Here is an 18,896-nt window from a genome sequence, read left to right as displayed (position 1 = left end):
ATTCGAAGATTGTAATTAATTAGAGCAATATAAATCGTAAACCATTATTTATAAAACTATTATTTTTACACACACACACACACACACACACACACACACACACACACACACACACACACACACACACACACACACACACACACACACACACACACACACACACACACACACACACACACACACACACACACACACACACACACACACACACACACACACACACACACACACACACACACACATTATACTAAAAAAATTACATACAACGTGGCACTAACATAAATTCTTGATATTATCTTTACACTACATGCACTATAAGGTATTGTCACACAGCCTCCTTCGCATTAATTAAAGCGTTTTTAGACACCTGAATCACAACTTGAGAGCAAGAACCAAGACAAAGACAAACCAAGACGCACCATTTACCTGACCACCTTTAGCTTGCAACAATAAAAAAACATGAGAAACTGTTTAATGGCTGGACTTAATTAATAACAACTGGGCCAACAGTGTTGCCAACCCTATTTTTGCTGGAGCCAGAATTGTGGCTCCAGAGCAGTCTCTGGTGCCTCTTGATTAGTACAGTTTTACTAATATATTAGCAAATTCGCCAAGTCTAACACTTGAAAAATCGACTAAATTGAGCAAACTGCTATACGTACACGATGCTCATAAATCAATGAATGCAAAATGCTCTAGACAGGGTTAGCCGTCTATCTACAAACCTTAGACTAATTTAGGTTAGCCATAAAAATACCACGTGCATAAGGCTCCCATGTCACGTCTGGTGCCACAATTGGCACCATCACCATGCAATGGCATTTCCGTTTGGCTCAATCATATGAATAGAAAAGAAATGTCGAAAAGTATGTATTATCATATAGCCACATGCAAATGTGCTAACAACACACGAAATCAACTTTTGAACAAAGGTAACACGGTTTTGTTCCAGCTGTCCTGCCATCGATCGTTCTGAAATGATTTGAGATTACCGCGGAATGTCTCCAAACGTTCCTGACTATCGGGAAATCCACTAGCAAGACTCTAACACAGAACTCAACGTCAACAAAAAATTAGCTACAAAACATGGTACACATCACTTCACCTGTAATTGCTTCGCCAACTGTTGTGAATTGTGAAATACGAGTCCATTGTGCTCGTGAACAACCAATTCATGCAGGCTAGACAAAACATAACCGTGTAATGCAAATGGATGGAATTGGTACATTCAGACACGTTCATGCTCTGTCGATGAAGGTGTGTGTGTGTGTGTGTGTGTGTGTGTGTGTGTGTGTGTGTGTGTGTGTGTGTGTGTGTGTGTGCACGTTCGCACATGTGTGCACGTTCGCACATGCGCACACGCATGCATGTGTGTATACATACAACAGTGTCACAATTGTTTATACAAACGACTCAAACTGTATGTACCATTGAGCTGACAACTGTATGTGCCAATGACTTAGCATTCACACCAGTCTGTAATAATTAATTCTAAACTCGTTGCAATAATATATAAACTACAATAAGCACATGAGTACAGTACTACATCTGACGATGACTTATACCAGCTTTACACTAAACAATTTGACTCGAGCCAAATTTGCTCGAGCCTGGCCCGTGCTAATTTGCATGATTGGTCGGATGTTTAGACTATCTGGGATAACTGGGCGTGGTGGTGCGTTTGGCACTGTTTTTACTTCTATCTTATTTTGTCGATTCCGGTGCAAAACCTTTCTAAACGATTCTTTGACATGTTCATCAAAGTCTTCAAGGTTGCAAATATGGAACGAGAAATATGACAATAGGAGGAGGGAAATATACTATATGTATTGTTGCCCAGTAGCACGAAAAATATGTAACACGTGGTTAGGTTTAGCTGGAGCCTGGCCCTAGGGTTTAGCTGGGACTAATTTAGCACGAGCTAAATGCATAAAAGTTTGGCTCAAATCAAATCGTTTAGTGTATTGTCTAGTGTCAAGCCGGTATTAGTCCAGTATGCTAATACATTCAAATGACAGGGTTTTCCGATTGGCCAGCTCCACTGTAATACATACGTAATACAATGATCACCACACAATACATATCCAAAAAGGCCATCCAAATAACGGCTCTGAAGAGGTTAAATGATAAAAATGTGTGTTGAAATCACTAATCACAAATGTCTCCAATTTAGGCAAGACCAACTAAATTTTTTGATGTTCGGATATTTGAACATGAAACCTACACCAACCAATCAAAATAAGAATAACAAAGTCATGATCATGTGACAACTTGGGCATGTGCAGTTTTCATAGTGCTGCATACAAATGTGAGACAACAAACGGACAATAAAAGAAATAACACTGATACCCAGCAGAACACAAACAGTTTCTGGATCACATGCACTATTGACACTTGTGTCCTTGATATGTATTAATAGGATATATACTACCAAATTATTTTACAGCAAGCATATCATTGTGCATGTGCATATCAAATTTTGTTGTTATTTTGGTCAAGCTCAAAACTGGACTGGCCAATCCAAGCATCAAGAAATATATTGGTCTGCACAAATACCTATACAAAAGTGTTTTAGTGTAACTTGAAACAACATTGTAGTAGACTACATCAAGTTCAGCCAACCAAATTCTTACTATATTAACCTTGAGAGTGTAAACTGGTGCATCAACCATATAGATGCATGCTTTGACCTGAGTGTTGTCAACACGCATTGTTAGTCTACAGTGCTGCAGCTTTGTTGCATTCTATTTTCCACGCATGGTCTGGACAAATGCAACAATAACTGCCTCTGCCTAACTGATGGCCCTGAGCAATCATTCAGACATCGTGCAGGTTAGATACTTCCATAACACAAACAAACACCTTCGGCTCTTCTGTCGTAATGCACACCATATTCCTTCTAATACAAACGCATCCTTCCAATAATTTCCACCTTCTAATGTGTACAGTTCGGAAAACGGCTCATTTCAATTAACAGACACTCTCCTTATAATGCACATGCTGTTGTTTCAGTGGTAGCTCAGTAACTCAATAACATTTCATATGTACCATATGTGTTTTTCAGTCATTATGTTCACTGTTATATGAGGTTTGGCAAAACAAAAGCCCACCTTCAAATAATTTCCCGCCTTCTAATACAAACAATGAACCATCTAGTCTTATTGTAGATATTTGATACTGGAACATTCCAAACAATACAAGTGGTAGGATTGTATTAGAAGAAATATGGTGTGTACAGTTGTGGTCAAAGTCAACACTTCAAGCCAAATTTCACGAGTTAACCATTCTAAGAGTCTTAAATATGTATATGCCATAATGAATTCAAGCCACATGTTTTCTCAGTACAGTATGAGATCTCTCAAAATCTATACAACAATACCAACCATACATAAAAGTAAGAGGTAGGATCAAAACAACAATACAAAAAAATGTCACTGACATACACAACAAACATGTCTGCATTATCTTATATTAACTGATCTCTTCGCTAGTTATTTCATGAGGTAATAATTCTGTATTAATCAATTATTGTTCAAACAGCTCATTATCTACAAATCATTGAGAAGTCTGTGTCGGCTAATTACGCTTTCCATGTGACACAACAATAATTCTCACCACTTGAAATGTATGGCACAGACAGGAAGACCACAGCCAAACATATCAACAACCTACACACAATAAATTTCTTATCAACATAATAGTTCACATCAAAACGAGCATCACTCGCCTGAACACACCAGTAAAGTAATCACAACCAAAAAATCAATTTGCTCTAGACTCCTTACATATTCTTCATTAATTGATTTCATAACTTATTACTAAGTGTCAGTCAGAACCACAGTATTACTAGTAGTCTCACGAAACAAGATCCTTCCCTGCCCTCACTCTTCCGGCAAGAAGAACTAAGCAAGACTATACGACTGTATTTAAACACTGCTAAAATACCTAACTGTTAACACATCACATCTAATTATTCTCCTTGCTTTCTAATGTTACGACACTGATATGTCTGGTTACATCAACTGCAAAGAATTCAAAGCCGCCAACGAAAATCTCCAAACCAGTTGCTCTGTTAGGTAATATGGTGATTGGGATTTGACTCGTGTTGGAAGACATTGAAGATCACGTTTTAGAGTTGTGCAAGGGCATTCATGTACAGTGCCTTTCTGCGTCTCCCCACTCACAGTCAATTCTCGCCTCCGACAATCAAATGAGGCTTTGAGCAGACAACTTTAGTTTGCTGACGAACAGAAGAATGTAAGTTAATTGTGGGTTTGTTGAGTGCGAGACAAGATAACAGTTGAAAGTTGTTTGTGTCTGTGTGTCTGTGTGTCTGTGTGTCTGTGTGTGTGTGTGTGTGTGTGTGTGTGTGTGTGTGTGTGTGTGCGTGTGTGTGTGTGCGTGCGTGTGTGTAGCACAAGAAGACAGATTGATTATGAGTTTCTGTGTTTTGTCGAATCAAAAGATGTTGTTACAATAGACCTTTTCACAGGGCGTGGCACCAACAACGTCATCACCTACCGCGACGTCAATTTGGTTCTCTTTTGATGCATTGGCGTTTGCTAACCGCGTGAGTCTAGAGCCAAAGCAACAATTTTTCTTTTCGAACTTTAATCGGTGCGTATAGCGATGCATCGAATTAGGTGAGGCCTCATTAAGACTCGGCTCTTGTGTGTTTTGCGTGTTTTACGGTGATGAACAACCTCTTTCTGATCTCTTTCGTGACTCTACCGCGTCATTTTGAGTGATGATTTAACATTGAGACTTGACAGACGTCAAATGCGGGTACAAACGTGCGTACGTAATCTATGATGCGTGTTCTGTGTGGTACGCACTTACCAAATGGTTTGGTTTGTACCTCCTGAATACTTCCTAGAAAGTGCATCGTCTAGGGAATGTCTGACGTGAAGAGGAAGTCTTTAGACAAGTCTGGTGGTACTGAGAGGTAAGAAGAGATGCATGATTTCATCATGAGGTAATGTCCTCAGCTGTGGCTGTCATATAGATAAACCAGTCACTCAGTGTTGCTGTACTATGTTTACTTTTCCTTCATGTCGTTTTCCAAAGTGCTCGTAGATTCAGTGTTTGGCAAGAGTCCTGAGATGTGTACAAAAAGAGATCTTTGTATGTTCTTACAACGACATCGTACTATTGCCAGTGACCTTGCTCTTTCAACAACTGGAACAAAGTCTATTCTTATTGAAAGGTGAGATAACTGACAATGCATGTGCTTGTTTGCCACTATTGCTTGACTAGTTTTAATTCTGTGTACAGAGTCACGAATGCCATCAAACAAGGAATGTACCTGCTAGAAGATTCTAGTGAAGAGGCAGAACAAGAGTGTGTTTTTGCACTGCCTGATTGTGCTTCAGATGGTTGGCAGAATCAGATGGAGGAAATACACATGGTCTGCCCAGTAGTAACAATAGCTAGCATATTACACCACATGCGACCAGCAACAGGCGTGTCATCAATTCAGGCCGCTGCATTCAGAAGTCTGACAGAAGGTCATACCGTGTGGAAGTCTGGTCATGTCATTGAGATGGTCCTCAATACAACTCAGTTTGCCTATACTTGGATGAAGTTCAAAGTGCTAGCTACAATGAAACAAGAGATCAGGAGAGTATGCATCGCCTTTGAGAAACGTAGCCACAACATCAAATTTGCACATTGCACTTGTCCTGCTGGCCTATCACATTCATGCATTCATGTGTCTGCTGCTTTGTGGTCAATGGAATCATTTGGAAGCAAGCTTGCTCCTACATCAAAGCCCTGTGCTTGGATACAACCAAGAAGCAAGGAGAAACCAACTGGACCTATCACCAGTATCTCTCTTAAGAAGCACAAGATCTTCAGACAAGAGAAGCTTTCTTCCATGACTACCACTAAGGCAAAAGATTTTGATCCAAGACCTCCTGCTTTGAGAGGAAAAGGAGAGATCATGATGAAATGTTTTGCTTCTGACCTTATCAACAGTTACAAAAGTGACAACATGCCATTGCTTGTCAGTGTCTTTATTCCGCCACCTCCCCCACCTCCTCCTCTTCCTGTGGCAAGATCTGAGAACTTCCAAATGTTTTTGTCAGATGATGAACTTTTACTGGCAACAACAACAGACATTGCTTATCCTGTTGAAGACATGGGTCATACTGACCTGAATGAACTGAGTGATATGTGTGCTGACCTGGATGAACTGAGTGCTATGTGTACTGCTTTTAAGGCATCTTTGCAAGTGTCTGATGCGCAGCGTAGTGCTATTGAATTTACAACAAGAGGCCAGGCATTAAACCCAAAATGGTTTGAAGCGAGAAAGAACAGACTAACTGCCTCCATATTTGCAGATGTTGTGAAGAGAAAGGCAATGACATTGCCAGATCCTCTGGTAAAGAGAATTTTAGGTTATACAAAAATACCAACATGGCTGCCTGCAATAAGGTGGGGCCAAGATAATGAGGTAGTTGCTCGCTTATTTTACCTTGAAATGCAGCGTCGAAGAGGTCATGCAGGAATACAGGTATCGGAATGTGGATTTTTTGTTGATACAGAGCGTGGATGGTTGGGAGCATCACCAGATGGTTTAATCTATGATCCAAGTAACGTTGATGACACAGATGGTGTGCTTGAAATCAAGTGTCCATATTCAATGCGAACAAAAACGATCTCTGAAGCTGCACAGATGCCTGGCTTCTACTGTAAATGGAAGGATGGCCAGTTGCACTTGAATAGAAGGCACAAGTATTTCTACCAGGTGCAAGGTCAGATGGCCATAACAGGAAGGAACTGGTGTGACTTCGTTGTATGGACACAATATGACATATTTATAGACCGAATTAAGTATAAACATAAATTTTGGTTACAGGAATGCTTGCCTAAATTAGAAAATTTTTATGACAAGTGTGTATTAGCAGAAATAGTTTCACCAAGGTTTCCACTTGGCTTGCCCATGTTGGACCTTAGGTAGCAAGTAGATAGAGTTCTGTTTGTACTATTAATGTTGTAATGATTGAAAATGAAATTGAACAGCAAGTGGTAGTGTGATGTATTCTGGAACATGTGACACACAAGAGTACAGAATTATAACAAAAGCCAATATATTTACTTTTCCAAACAAAATTTAATATCATGACACTAATTAATATTAATCTACCCTACAAAATTAAATTTACCGTACAAGAGGTGGATGCAAATTCGTTAGATACGAACATACAGTAAATACCTTATCTAAAAGATCCATACTTGAACTAAGTGTTATGCCTTGTAAAATTCTATAGTTCTTTATCCGTCTGATCACCCTTTCTACATCGATTCTAAGAGACGCCACTTGCCGGCATTTAATGACTTGCTCCTCGGCAAACTGACCTCCTCCTTTTAGAAAAGGAGGTAGCACAAGAGATGCCCCAACGTCCATGAGAATGTCGGCAATAATAAATCCTTTGTCTGCCATGACTTGGTCTCCAGGCACCAATTTATTAAGAAAACCAGACTGCTTGGTAAGTTCCCTGTCTGATATAGCACCAGTAAATAGTTGTGACACAAACATGACATGACCACATGGCGATATTGCAACCAATGCTTTCACAGTGTGGTGGTGTTTGTAACTGGAGAAGAAAGCTGATTGCAAACCCCTATCTGAAGGACGTTCTGTAAAAAGCTCTGTTGCATCAATGATGCAGGTGGTTTTTGGAAAAGCCTCTCTAAATGACTGCGGTAAACTTCGACGTAGAGTGTCCCTTGGCAACCACCAGTCAACATCATTCAAATGGCAATAGAGAAAGTTTATCCATGTGACAAAAATATTATGAACTTGAGAAAGAGAGAAGCCAAACCTGTAGCTAAGGTCTTTCATCTCTAGCCCCAAACGAAGACGAACCATTGTCAGAAAAAACTCATTTAGAGGTGAAAGAGAACGAGGTTTTGCTGATTTACTCTCTGTAAATGCTGTATGTCTCTGTGACCAATATTTCAGTGAAGTGGCAGCATACTCTAACGACTTGAAAAAACCCTTGAAATCATTGTAGCTGCGAAATCCAGTATAAAACAACGTCTTTTCATCATTATCTTGAATTGCCTCAACCCTCCAATTCTCGCCACTAGACATTTGCTGTTCAAGTAATTTGATACAGTTTTCTTTTTCCTTTAATTCCTCCTGCAGCTCAAAACATGATGCACAGTCAGAGTGAGGCTCAACATCAATACTTAGACTGTGAAACATGTCTTCAAAGTCTTCTGCAACATCCACATCTCTGTCTTCATGTTCCCGTATTGGGGAAATAAGACTTAGAGACCGCCTGCATGCTGCAACGTTCTTCTTAGGAGTAGAAGATTTAGGCCTTCTTGGTCTTGAAATAACTCTTGCAGCAAGCCTTTTCAAAGGAGGAGTTTGTTTTGATGGTGACCATGTAAAAGAAGCTCTAACTCTGGATCGCTTTATTGCAGCAACAGAAAAAGGTGGCTTTGTCTTGGACAACGTTGGTATTACTCCTGTTGTTGATTTGGTTCCACGAACAAAATGCCTACCACATACCCTGGCATTGGTCGAGACATCATCAAGTCCTAACTGTTCTAACCACTTCTGACGTTCCTCTTCATTTGAAGGAAATCTGAAAAACTTCAAATATTTCCCCTTGGCAGATACATTGGTACATCCAGGAACACAGCACATAACCATGATAGAACGGCAATTACACGCTCCAAGAAATAAAACACAGTACAGCAACACTGAGTGACTGGTTTATTTATATGACAGCCACAGCTGAGGACATTACCTCATGATGAAATCATGCATCTCTTCTTACCTCTCAGTACCACCAGACTTGTCTAAAGACTTCCTCTTCACGTCAGACATTCCCTAGACGATGCACTTTCTAGGAAGTATTCAGGAGGTACAAACCAAACCATTTGGTAAGTGCGTACCACACAGAACACGCATCATAGATTACGTACGCACGTTTGTACCCGCATTTGACGTCTGTCAAGTCTCAATGTTAAATCATCACTCAAAATGACGCGGTAGAGTCACGAAAGAGATCAGAAAGAGGTTGTTCATCACCGTAAAACACGCAAAACACACAAGAGCCGAGTCTTAATGAGGCCTCACCTAATTCGATGCATCGCTATACGCACCGATTAAAGTTCGAAAAGAAAAATTGTTGCTTTGGCTCTAGACTCACGCGGTTAGCAAACGCCAATGCATCAAAAGAGAACCAAATTGACGCCGCGGTAGGTGATGACGTTGTTGGTGCCACGCCCTGTGAAAAGGTCTATTCTGAGCGTATTGTCTTTTTATTGGTCCAAGATGTCCAACTATGCTACAACCCCTACTAAGATAGACACACATAGATCAGTAACATTTTGCTCATTAGTTGACATTAATTTCATGGAGCAATATTACTACATCCTATAGATCTCTAGATCTCAAAAAAGAGATTCACTGAAAACCAATACTGTTTCGATATTTTGTTATACTGATCCAATATTAGTAACATTAATTTTTCTACATACACCTATTAGTTAAAGCTTGATTACCATACACGCCCAAGCATTACACCCACACCTATGGTTTGCCAGCATCAAAGTAAAAGTATGGAACAGGACATTAATGGATAATCTGACACCTAAAGGTGTTAATTGGTGGAAGTGATTAATAAATTATCTCAAGAGCTAGTGACACCACCTGTCAATGCTAACTTCATTGGCAGTTTTCGACACCACTGCAATGTTTATCTTCTGTTCAACAGTGAATGAACAAATTCTCTTCAGCATAACTGCTGCATGTTGTCAAAGACGTAGGCAATGAGGAATAATTAGCATTCCTACAGACAACTAAAATCTAGCAGACAGTCACTGTAGAAAGCACCAATTAGCACTAATTAAAGAACAAAAGGGTATGAAATATCAGAACCTAGGACAAAAGAGGGATGGGAGCTTACTTAAGCAGGGCTATACTCAAGGCAAATATGGTATATCCATCCAAATACAAGCCCCACCAAAATTCAAACTGCTTTGCAACTTTGTTTGAGTTTGTCCCTAATAAAAGACCAAGACTGAATACCCACCAAGCCTTCAGCTGTATGTATACAAGCGAGATTTGTTTCAACCAGCAACTGAGGTGCCCACTTAACCACTCATTTGGAACTATAATATATTCAACAAGTGTGAAGAATCACTACCAATGTTTATGGTGTGGAAGACGCTCTAATGACCTACATGAAGGACAAAAGCACTACAACGCAAGTCAAACATCATTTCTACTTCAGCAACATAAATCACAATCAGCGAAAGCAACTAAGCCAATGCCGGCAGATGTCACAAAACAAGGGGAAATGATGTAACGCTTTCGGAGAATCAGACTTTGAAGTCTTCACTGCAGATGACTTGCTTTTAATTTTTAAGTAGCTGGACGATCATGTAAACAGATATCAGTAGTATACATAATTGACAAGTGAAGCGACTTGCAACTCTCTAGCATACAATTGCTAATATCTTCGTACCATATACACTCAATCCAAATACAAGCCCTGGGTCCTTTATTAGTATACAAACAAACATATTCCAATATTTAATTGAAGCCTCAGGGCTTGTATTTCTTTCTAAATGTACAGCCTTCAAAGATGTATACAATTTCTAACCTTCATAGGCAAGTCCAGTCCTGAAGAAGACACATGAAGACAAACCCCTAAATCAGCCGAACCTAATAGCAATAAAAATCAAAATTTTAAAATGTATTATAGGTAATTAGCAAAAATCTTTGCTCCAACAAGTACACATATGTAAATAGGTATAAGGAATCATATGATTAGAGTGCTTTATGGCTTTTACAGGCATGAGGGACGTGGTTATCACCCAAGGCAAAGCCAATGTCTATAAACCCACTCCGAGTGCTCAAAAAAGCCATTTACCATGCTAATCATACGATAAGTACTCTATACCATGGTCACGTGACGTGTATAACTTACTGCACACTTGCTATGCAACAACATCATATACACCATCTGAATACAGTCCACGTCAAAACTACTGACACATTTACGCTTGGAGGCGTGGCCATGGGTAGCGTGAGTAGAAACGCATCTGTTTTCACAAGACGTACGTTTTCTAGATAGACAAGAACTATTGTGTTTGCTCGCAGGTTTGTTAGACTTTTGGAAACACACATGTACGCATCAGTAGCTTGTGTCCTCCTTTCATTTTTTGATAGTATTTCCCCCGCTAGCTACACAAAGGCACATTCAGCTACACATGCGTTCGATGTATGGCAACAGATCACAAAGTGTGAGCAACTGCCACTCTGCCTGGATTGCGTCTTCAAGTTCATGAATGTTTTGAGGCGTGCGAAGCTTAACACACTGCTTGATGACCTCCCAGAGGTTTTCTATTGGTGCAAGATCTGGTGAGTTAGCGGGCTAATCAAGACTGCGACGCGCCCAGAATCTCGTTTCTAGCTTCACTAGCGAAATTTTCTTAGGCATAGTGTAGTGATAGCCTGCGTCATGAAGTTCTCTTCTGCTGGTGGAAGACCTGACGACAAGTCCTTCTTGCGCTGTTAGTTGATGGGAAAGTTTGTTTGCTGATTTTGTTGTTCCTTGTGTGCGTCATGTTCACTAGGCTGTTCAATGGTTTTCAGCTAGTTTTTTTGGTCTTCCACGGGAAGCTCTACGTTCTCCAGCGTCCAATCTTTTGAGAGTTCAGTAAACATTAGAGCGAGAAACACGTAAAAGTTGGGAGATCATAGATGGCTTCTTGGTACCAGAGCGGTATAGTAACAGAATATCGCGACGTTGTCTTCATGACTCATTTGACGATGGAAAAGTTCTCTAAGCGGATGCCCAAACTATGGAATAGCTTTTGTGGCTGCTTTTCAGCTGTTTGAGAAGAATTTGGCGATGGTTTCTTATTACATAGCAAAACAAGAAGACTTTCCAAAAATAGTACAACTAAACCGGAAATGTGTCAATAGTTTTGATGTGGACTGTATGTGCTCATGACTAGTCGCATGTCACATGACCACAGATTAACAGTATAATGATCTAGTTCATGTCCTCCATCAACATACCAAGAAGAACGGGATAATCGTTGGGTTCAAGCCACGGCAAACAAAACTTGACATGATTCAACTGTTTCTCGGCAATTATTCTTTCATAATGACTCTTCAGAGGGCCCTTACCTGAAATACACTAACTTGCATTACTTGCATGTCACAATGGATAAAATCAAATGCAAACCTGTGATGACACACACTACAGATGGCAAGCTCTCATGTCCTTGTCTGATAGATTGCTCATACACTGTAATAAAACACAGTTGAATCATAACCTAACTGGGTATAAGCTCCGTAACACAAAATCACTACATTGTGACACCCAATGCGACAACTCACTTTCAAGTGCTTGGAGCAACACCGAAAAGTCCTCATCTTCTGCAGATACACAAAATTCTGTATACACATTTTGCTATATCTAGATCATCAATCACATAAATCTGACCCGTCCAGCTAGTGCTACTTATGACGAGAAAAGGCCTGTCAGACCGAAGATGTACATTTCCGTTTGTTTTCCTTGTGAATGCCGTTTCTACACCAACCACTGTTGACCTGCATGCAAATACAGCACTTTCAAGTGTAAGTCTTAGTAATCATTGAGTAATTGCAGACTCAAAAAAATGAGACACTATACAACACACACACACGCACGCACGCACGCATGCACACATGCACGCACGCACGCACGCACGCACGCGCACACACACACACACACACACACACACACACACACACACATACACACTTGTTCACCTTGAATCACCTTTGAAAACTACATAATCAGTTGAAAGACGTAAAAACAACTGCAACAAACACAAACAGTATTGTAAATTAGAATGACCATGAAGTGTAGAGTCAAAATGATCGCACACAGATCAAATTATACTGCCTGAATGACATATGATGTTAACTAAATTTCAAAACAACATGATCTACACTACATGACTTGCTACAAAAGTCATATCAAACTATTCACTTGACAATGTACTCACAGTTTCTCAATTCTCTGTCTGCTTACATATACAGTCACATGTCCATTATATAAACGCCATGAATCCAAACATGCCAGATAACCGAACGTAGAGTGCCTGGGACGTCCTCTAGAAGTAAACTGTAAACTGTTACATGCTTGTGCAGCAAGGTGCAATGTCAAGTTAGTAACATTATACAGTACACCTTCGATTATCCAGACTTCTCCAAAGACAGGTTAAAAGTCTGGATAATCGAGTGTCCGGATAATCAAAATTGATATATATCAACTAATTTTCATCCACTGTACAAGACCACACTCTGTTCCTACACTTACTGTACATTCATGTCTCTAGAAGAGTCATCATCAATAACTACCTATTTATTAGATTATTATTACGTTCTCTGTTATGCATTTGATCATTTCTGAAAGGCTGTAAACCTACAGCGTTTTAGTATGAAGTGAAATATGCTTTATCCAGGAACACATTATCCGGGAGCACAAAAAGTCATTTGTCCGGATAACCAAAAGTCCCGGATAATCAAGGTCCGGATAAGCGAGGTGTACAGTATAGTAAACTACATACTTTCCCATTATTACATTATACAGTGTTGAGTGCAGACCAGTTTGGGTCTTCATGCAATTTTTGTTCAGTATACATATACATATGTTCAGTTTAAATGAGAAAAAAGGACACCTACAGTTATCTGAAATATTCAGAATTATGAACAGGGTCGGGTCCAAAACTGTTCGGATGACTGACATCCGACTGTAAGACACATACAAGGTGTACACATCACATCATAATGTCTATGGCAAAGTTGATTCACAAAGCAGAAAAGCCAGAAACATGTTACTCAAAACTACCTATATTTCATTGGATACCTACTTACATATTAACCTCATGCCGAAGCTCCACACTCGTTTTTTTGAACATGGCTGGAGGTCGGTCATACATCGTAGAAGCCCTAAAAAGAAAACACCGATGAATAAACCGTAACACTGTAGCCAATGTAGTGTGCCGATGGCAAACCTGATGCCCCAGTTGTCTACTAGATCCTCTTTCATTGCTTTCGTTACACAGATGTTGTTAGTTGCTAGACGACCAAAACACTTCTCGTACCTTGTAACACAAACATTACTATTTCAATCTGCTGCTGAGTTGCACGAAAAATCTCTGAACACAACTACACAAAGACATCAAAAGTCCAGCCCAGGCAAATGTCAGCTGCAATAAAAGCCTTAAGAAAAAGTCTGCAGTCTAACTCTTCCTTGTTAAAGACAATTTTGCCTTTGCCGACATGAAAGATCCTATGACACATTCTCATCGTTTAGTGATCTTACAAGTCCCGTCTGTGTTTAACTATACAAATACTGTAATCACTAATGCATAAACTGGCAACTGGTAAATACCAATTTGTTGTTAGTCGCCATCTAAAAATAGTCTCCATTAGAAAGCCACATGATGCTGTCTTTCTACTAAATACCATTAATTACAGAAAGACATGGTGTATTTGAGTTGATAATCAGTGTAGAATATAAGGCAATTTTATTGGTCGCACATCGTGCTGTAGCCAAACATGTTCACCTGACATTTTAAATTTTGGGCATTCATTCTTATTTGATTTCACAAAATTTCTTGTAATTATCAACATCAACATGTAGTTCAATTTCTTTAATTGTTGCATCATATTCACTACTGTATGTGTTTGCTATCAAAATGTAAACATAAAATTTCGCTTGTTTGCTGTTGTTCTATTGCATTGATCATGATGACGACATGTTAGAGTAATGATATGAACAGTTAAAAGTTAAATGAAGGTTACAGTAATGACATGAACTGAACAAGAGATGAGCAAACTAAGTCTATTGCGCGGAGCCGATAGTAAGGAATCAGCAACACAAAGTCCAGACTACTGATGGAAGCAGCAGGCAAGATCAAATAAATAGTTTGTTGAACAATGTGTTTTTGATCAGCTTATTACGCTTTAATTACCCAATCATGTAGGTATGTCCAATCAAAGAAAAATTGTGGTTGGTCATAAACACCAGTTGGTTGGACAATGACCGATGACTGACCGTTATATTCTACTCTGGATAACACTACGATACAATTCAACAAACTACACTACAATATATTGAAACATAAATAACAATAATACTGCAACCACCAACTGGAAAACAGTCATTGGTTGATTAAAATCTTAATAACTATAAACTCTCAATGAGAGTAACCCCTATTCGCCTGTAATAACTCCCCAGGAGTATAGAAAGAACCTCTTATTTCGAACGTATACTAGGGCATTGGTGTTAGTTTGGTCCCGGGCATATACATGGTTGCAATACGCTGCCATTTGGCTATTCATTAACGAAACACTTAAAGACCGCTAAACAACAAACACCGATTTGCATGCAAGATCTGGTAGCCGTACAGCATCAGCAAATTAAACCAGAGTTGTTGGGCTGAAGCCTGTCAACAGCATCAGTGTCAGTAATTGCAACAAAGACGTGAGTATAGCAGTAACTTAAGCACTTTAACTCAACACTGACACCAGCTCATCAAACGCACACACACAAAGATGGATGTTCTGCAGACACTATTTCGCATACATATCCCGAGCGTACACATTGGGGGGTTTTAGGGCAGAAAGTTCTGACTTGTTGTATATAAGCATATAGACGACCATGGGCATTATTTCAGTATGGGCATATTACAAGTGTTTGCAGTCTAATTGTCATGTCTAATATTTACTGAAACATATTGTATTAGCAGGGACGTAGCCGCCAGTCCGGTTGGCCAGGTTTCAACCAAACCACTCTTCAATATTTGAACTTCATCAACGGATCATTCCCGGCAACTTCCGCAATGGGGTATAGCTGATTAAATAAATATTATTTAATCACTCTGAGACAGCCTCATATCAAGTGCCTGCAGACCCGCAGACTAAAACGCATACAGCTCGTAGATCTGTTCATTTGTTTTAGAATACCAGATAGTAAGTGAAACCAGATGGTGTTGCTTTTGTCACCTCCCTTTAATTACATGCCTCATCACCCTATGAACTTCTTGCTTCCTATCAGATCTTTCTGGAAGTCTAAGAATTACCGTGTGCTGTATCGTACTCTGTACAGATACAATGCATGAACTTTTTGCTTCCTAGGAGATCCTTCTGGGAGTCTAAGAATTTAAGTGCTGCATCATACTCTGCACAGGCCCAACACATGGTTTTATACATGGCCACCTCTTTACTAGGACGTCAATGATGCTCAAGACATTGTATTCTGTCACTTCATTACTATTTAACAAGAGAAAAATTATCTTTTTGTCTTTCTGCGCATGCACGTCTGTGCGTCAACCAGACCATTTCCAAACTGCTGGCTACGTCCCTGACTAATATGAACTGCTACTTACCACTTTGAAATAAACACAAGTGGATGATTTGGTTTCAGGGCCAGTTGAAGTATAGAATATCCATAATTATGCCAATCAATAGTCATGCGACTACCAGTCAGCAAACAGACCAGCCAAACAGCACTTAGAGTAGGAATGGCTGGTGGATTCTGCAAACAACAGATACTGTTAGAAAACTTTACATACATCTATCTGTACTGTACACATGTATGGACATTTGCACAAACAGGAACAGTTATGGTGGACACAACTGTTGAACATACATTCACATATCCTATATTCTTAATTTATTGCTTGCCCAACTTACATCATATCAATTGATCTTTTATTGACAACAACAAATCCAGAATATTGCCAAAAAAGGAATAAGCACATGCAAATCATTTATTGTGCCATTTGTGTGTGTGTGTGTGTGTGTGTGTGTGTGTGTGTGTGTGTGTGTGTGTGTGTGTGTGTGTGTGTGCATGCGTGCGTGTATGTGTGTGTGTGTGTGTGTGTGTGTGTGTGTGTGTGTGTGTGTGTGTGTGCGCACTTGTGTGTGTGTGTGTGTGTGTGTGTGTGTGTGTGTGTGTGTGTGTGTGTGTGTGTGTGTGTGTGTGTGTGTGTGTGTGTGTGTGCTCAACCAACCGGCCACACCAACAACTAACTACAACAAACCACAAGCTCCTGAAACAAAAAAGAAGGATACACCAATATTAGCTTACTTGTAGCAAAAAATGGCCGGGTTTTCTTGTTCGGAGTAGAAGCACCAATGGCAACTGCACGTGTTGATGCATTACTTTCAGTACATATCGCAGCAATGACGGCACGTACCATGCTACAAAATTAAAAAACAATTACTCGACATTCTAAATGCAACAAAGTGCTTCTGCAACACTCAGTCATTTCCCCATTAGTGCACTTTTTTTAGTAAGTGGTTAGTATTATTACATGGCATAACATCTCAATATTATTTAAATTTCAATAATTGATGTGGTACGTTCTGTTATAGCCGCGGTGTACTATGTAAGAATAGTAAAAATACTTTATTTTCAACCTGGGTCATCATCTTTGATCTGCTTGCTGTATATGTAAGTACAGTGTACAAAACAGTACATCTGGGTAGAACACATGCGAATAGGCTTGGTTATGTGGCTAGCATTGCTCAGCGTTGCCACTACACTTTAAGGAAAACCCTGAATTAACATTTAGGTCAACGACTCGGCATGTTTACACATTTAATAATTAGATGTAAAAAGTCTTCTATGGTTCCAATTTCGAAGTAGGCATACAGATTTCAATGTTGGAACAATGTCGCATAGGAAACGCATAAAAAACACGTGCATTTCAAACAAAAATAATTCCAAGTTTGAAATGGTTAGTGCTGTGTGCATAATTCGATGCAATGGGCCACTCTCACATACTGGTAAAGTATGTATGTATGACTGGTAAGGTACGTAAAGTATGTAACACCCAGTATCTGCATCTCAGGACGAGAGTCGCCAGACCTACTTTTGCTTGGCCAGTAAAGTCAATCGTACTTTGCTTTGACACAGTGACATACTTAGGCACACTGCTGGCTTCGAACTTTCAGACCAGGGAGCGCACGCAGAGCATAAACTCTAGTCTGGACCATAACGGTATTAAAATAATTTTGGAAATAGCCTTCTAAGCTAATCAGCGTCTTAGAAACAGATTGTCAGTTGTAAATTCTGATTGGTTTAGAAGTGCATGCCAGAGGCACTAATTGCATGCCAGAGCAGTGAACAAAGACTCCGGTGCACGCCGGCATCTTAGTTTTAGTTTCAGCTTCAGTTCTTCAATCTTTTCAAGCTTGCGGTGACAGGACTTGCACAGCAGTGTCGCAACCATCGCCTTTGACAACTGGTCGAGCTGTAGTCTTGCTAGTCGAGCGGTTAGACTAGATAGCATTCTGTCAAAGAATCAAAGAGTCGTCGTTTCATGCCGTCCACCAAAACATTACGACAAACACAGTAGAAAACTCTTCTTCGTTCGTGAGATCTCATGGCATTTACAAATATGTTTGCATAATGCAAAAGCATGGTGTCTTTCCATCTAATTATTGAACTAGGTAAAACAACCCTATGCTGTTAGACTACTGTTAAGCATCGCTTTTTATAAGTACTTCCGAAATCATTTTAGTATCGTTTTGGTCCAGACTAGAATTCGTGTGCTTTGCATGCTCTCTGGTCTAGAAGTTCAAGACTAGAAGACTAATGGGGTACCAAAGCATTCACATGGCACCCTTGGCACCAGATGAGCGCCGTTGGCACGTTAAGCCAAATTAATACCAAATCATTGCTTGATATTCAAGTCAAGAAAACAATGTAGTCTTGCATTGTCTAACCGTCACGTCATAAATGTCAGACAGTATCCGACCTTGCAGTATTCGTGGCGATTCTCCGAGTGTCAATATTCTAACGAGACCGCTACTGTGCTCTCTCAATTGCTCCAGTGGCTTCGACCCTATTAGAGAC

The 18,896-nt window shown here is 39.8% G+C and overlaps 2 protein-coding genes across 2 annotated transcripts; both read right to left on the bottom strand.

The window, feature by feature from the left end:
* Window positions 1–785: 785 nt before the first annotated feature.
* Window positions 786–18,878, bottom strand: LOC134187739 (chitobiosyldiphosphodolichol beta-mannosyltransferase-like). The gene is made up of 14 exons (XM_062655887.1): window positions 18,767–18,878; window positions 17,124–17,236; window positions 16,420–16,568; window positions 14,041–14,130; window positions 13,909–13,975; window positions 12,791–12,840; window positions 12,483–12,589; window positions 12,377–12,415; window positions 12,222–12,284; window positions 12,053–12,163; window positions 10,629–10,690; window positions 3,616–3,668; window positions 1,106–1,181; window positions 786–1,044 (listed from the first exon to the last, which is right to left on the bottom strand). The coding sequence occupies exons 2-14, from the start codon at window positions 17,193–17,195 to the stop codon at window positions 916–918; spliced, it is 1,068 nt and encodes a 355-aa protein (XP_062511871.1). The 5' UTR covers window positions 17,196–17,236; window positions 18,767–18,878; the 3' UTR covers window positions 786–915.
* LOC134187738 (uncharacterized) lies at window positions 7,081–9,327 on the bottom strand. Its single transcript, XM_062655886.1, has 2 exons — window positions 8,914–9,327; window positions 7,081–8,848 (listed from the first exon to the last, which is right to left on the bottom strand). The coding sequence occupies exon 2, from the start codon at window positions 8,666–8,668 to the stop codon at window positions 7,163–7,165; it is 1,506 nt and encodes a 501-aa protein (XP_062511870.1). The 5' UTR covers window positions 8,669–8,848; window positions 8,914–9,327; the 3' UTR covers window positions 7,081–7,162.
* Window positions 18,879–18,896: the final 18 nt, after the last annotated feature.

The sequence above is a fragment of the Corticium candelabrum genome, chromosome 12 (genome assembly GCF_963422355.1).
Source record: "Corticium candelabrum chromosome 12, ooCorCand1.1, whole genome shotgun sequence".
NCBI classification, from domain to species: Eukaryota; Metazoa; Porifera; class Homoscleromorpha; order Homosclerophorida; family Plakinidae; genus Corticium; species Corticium candelabrum.
This window is presented reverse-complemented; position numbering and strand designations above follow the sequence as displayed.

Bases quoted from the DNA above. Each gene is read 5' to 3' on its own strand.
- LOC134187738 (XM_062655886.1), bottom strand. From the start codon at position 8,668: ATGGTTATGTGCTGTGTTCCTGGATGTACCAATGTATCTGCCAAGGGG.
- LOC134187739 (XM_062655887.1), bottom strand. From the start codon at position 17,195: ATGCATCAACACGTGCAGTTGCCATTGGTGCTTCTACTCCGAACAAGA. The intron at 3,669-10,628 runs GTTAGAAATTGT...TATTGTGTGTAG, and splicing joins GACTGGACTTGCCTATGAAG to GTTGTTGATATGTTTGGCTG. The intron at 1,045-1,105 runs GTGAAGTGATGT...GTTCTGTGTTAG, and splicing joins AGTTGGCGAAGCAATTACAG to AGTCTTGCTAGTGGATTTCC.